Source organism: Emiliania huxleyi (assembly GCF_000372725.1).
Source record: "Emiliania huxleyi CCMP1516 unplaced genomic scaffold EMIHUscaffold_58, whole genome shotgun sequence".
NCBI classification, from domain to species: Eukaryota; Haptophyta; order Isochrysidales; family Noelaerhabdaceae; genus Emiliania; species Emiliania huxleyi.
In genome coordinates this window covers 299682-300974 of record NW_005197648.1, presented here as the reverse complement: position 1 = coordinate 300974, position 1293 = coordinate 299682, and the positions used below count along the sequence as shown (strand labels likewise).

Genomic DNA, 1293 nt, shown 5'->3' with positions numbered 1-1293 from the left:
TCAGCGCTGGCGTGCTGTGCGCCGCTGCCCACGGCTGTCGCCGAGCGCTGCCGCGTCGCTCTGCGCAGCCTTCTGGCGACGCCTCACCCAGCCGCTCGAGCTGCAGGGCACGAGATGGCCGCCGTCGCAGCCGCGGCGCTCAACGCACTCGTCGCCAGCACGCCCTCGCCCTCGGTGTCGGCTTCGAAAAAGGCGCGCCGCCGCAGCGCCGCCGCCGCCGACGCCGCTGCCGACGAGGGCCCGCGACAGCTGCTGCGGCTTGGAGTGGCCGCGCTGCGGGCCCACCTGAACCAGGCCCAGCCGTCCCGCCAGGCGCAAGGCGGCGCGGGCGGCGGCGCAGGTTTCGCCGCTGCCCCCGGCCCGTCCGTCGCTCTGCTGCAGGCTTGCGCCGCCGCCGCGCGCACTCTTTCCGCGGCCGGCGGCGGTGGCGTGGGCGGCGGCGCGGCGGCGCTTTCGGAGCCGCTCAGCGCTCTGTGGGACGCTCTGCTGCCGAGCCTCTCCCACGGCGGCGCTGCGGTGCGGTGCGCGGCACTCGACCTCCTCTCGGAGCTGGAGCGGCTCGGCGTGGCGGCGGCGGACGGCGCGGCGGCGGCAGCGGCGGAGAAGGGCTCCACCGCGCGGATGCTCGAGCTCTGCCTCGCCCTCGAGGCGTCGCCGCAGGCGCCAACCTCCCGCCAGCTCGTGCTCGACGCCGAGGCGCTCACGCGCCTGGCTACGAGCGGCGGCGCGATGCCGCCCCACGCGACGCGAGCCCTCGCCTACTACTCGCTCGGCGTGCTCCGCATTCGGTTCGCGCGCGCTTGGGCGCACGCGCCGCCGCTGCTGCAGGCGATCGCTCGCTCGCAGCCCACGACGCTGTGGCCGCTAGTCGTGGACGCCGTCGCGAGCGCCCGCCGCAGCCTTGGCATCGGCGGAGGCGGCGAGCAGGGAGGCGGCGGCGCGGTGGGCGGCGGCGCCGACGCGCCCGAATACGCGGCGGCGGAAGAGGGTTCGGTGCCAGAGGGGGTGGCGGCGCTGTGGGCCGAGGTGCAGTCGGCTTGGGCCGAGGTCACCTCACCGCCGGCCGTCGAGACGGAGGTGTCGCACCTCGCGACCCAGCTGCTCAAGACGCTCGCAGCCTCGGGCCCGCTGCACGGCCTCGCGGTCCGCCACGCCGGCGACCTCATGCCGCACTGGCACGAGCTCGCGCGCGACCAGCTCCGCCTCGCGGCCGTCGACGTCCCCGCCGACTCTGATGCGATCCCGGACGCCGACGCGGACGCTAGCTCGACCTCGCGCCGGGCCGCCTCGGGC

General features: G+C 77.3%; 1 protein-coding gene across 1 annotated transcript in view; it reads right to left on the bottom strand.

Annotated features, from left to right (window-relative positions):
* Nucleotides 1-1053: 1053 nt before the first annotated feature.
* EMIHUDRAFT_452202 (hypothetical protein) overlaps nucleotides 1054-1293 on the bottom strand; it is a gene marked incomplete at its 3' end in the record, with an annotated part of 1178 nt that continues 938 nt past the window's right edge. Inside the window, exon 2 of the mRNA XM_005764766.1 lies at nucleotides 1054-1231. Coding sequence (XP_005764823.1) covers nucleotides 1054-1231 — 178 coding nt within the window. The remainder of the gene's footprint in view (nucleotides 1232-1293) is intronic.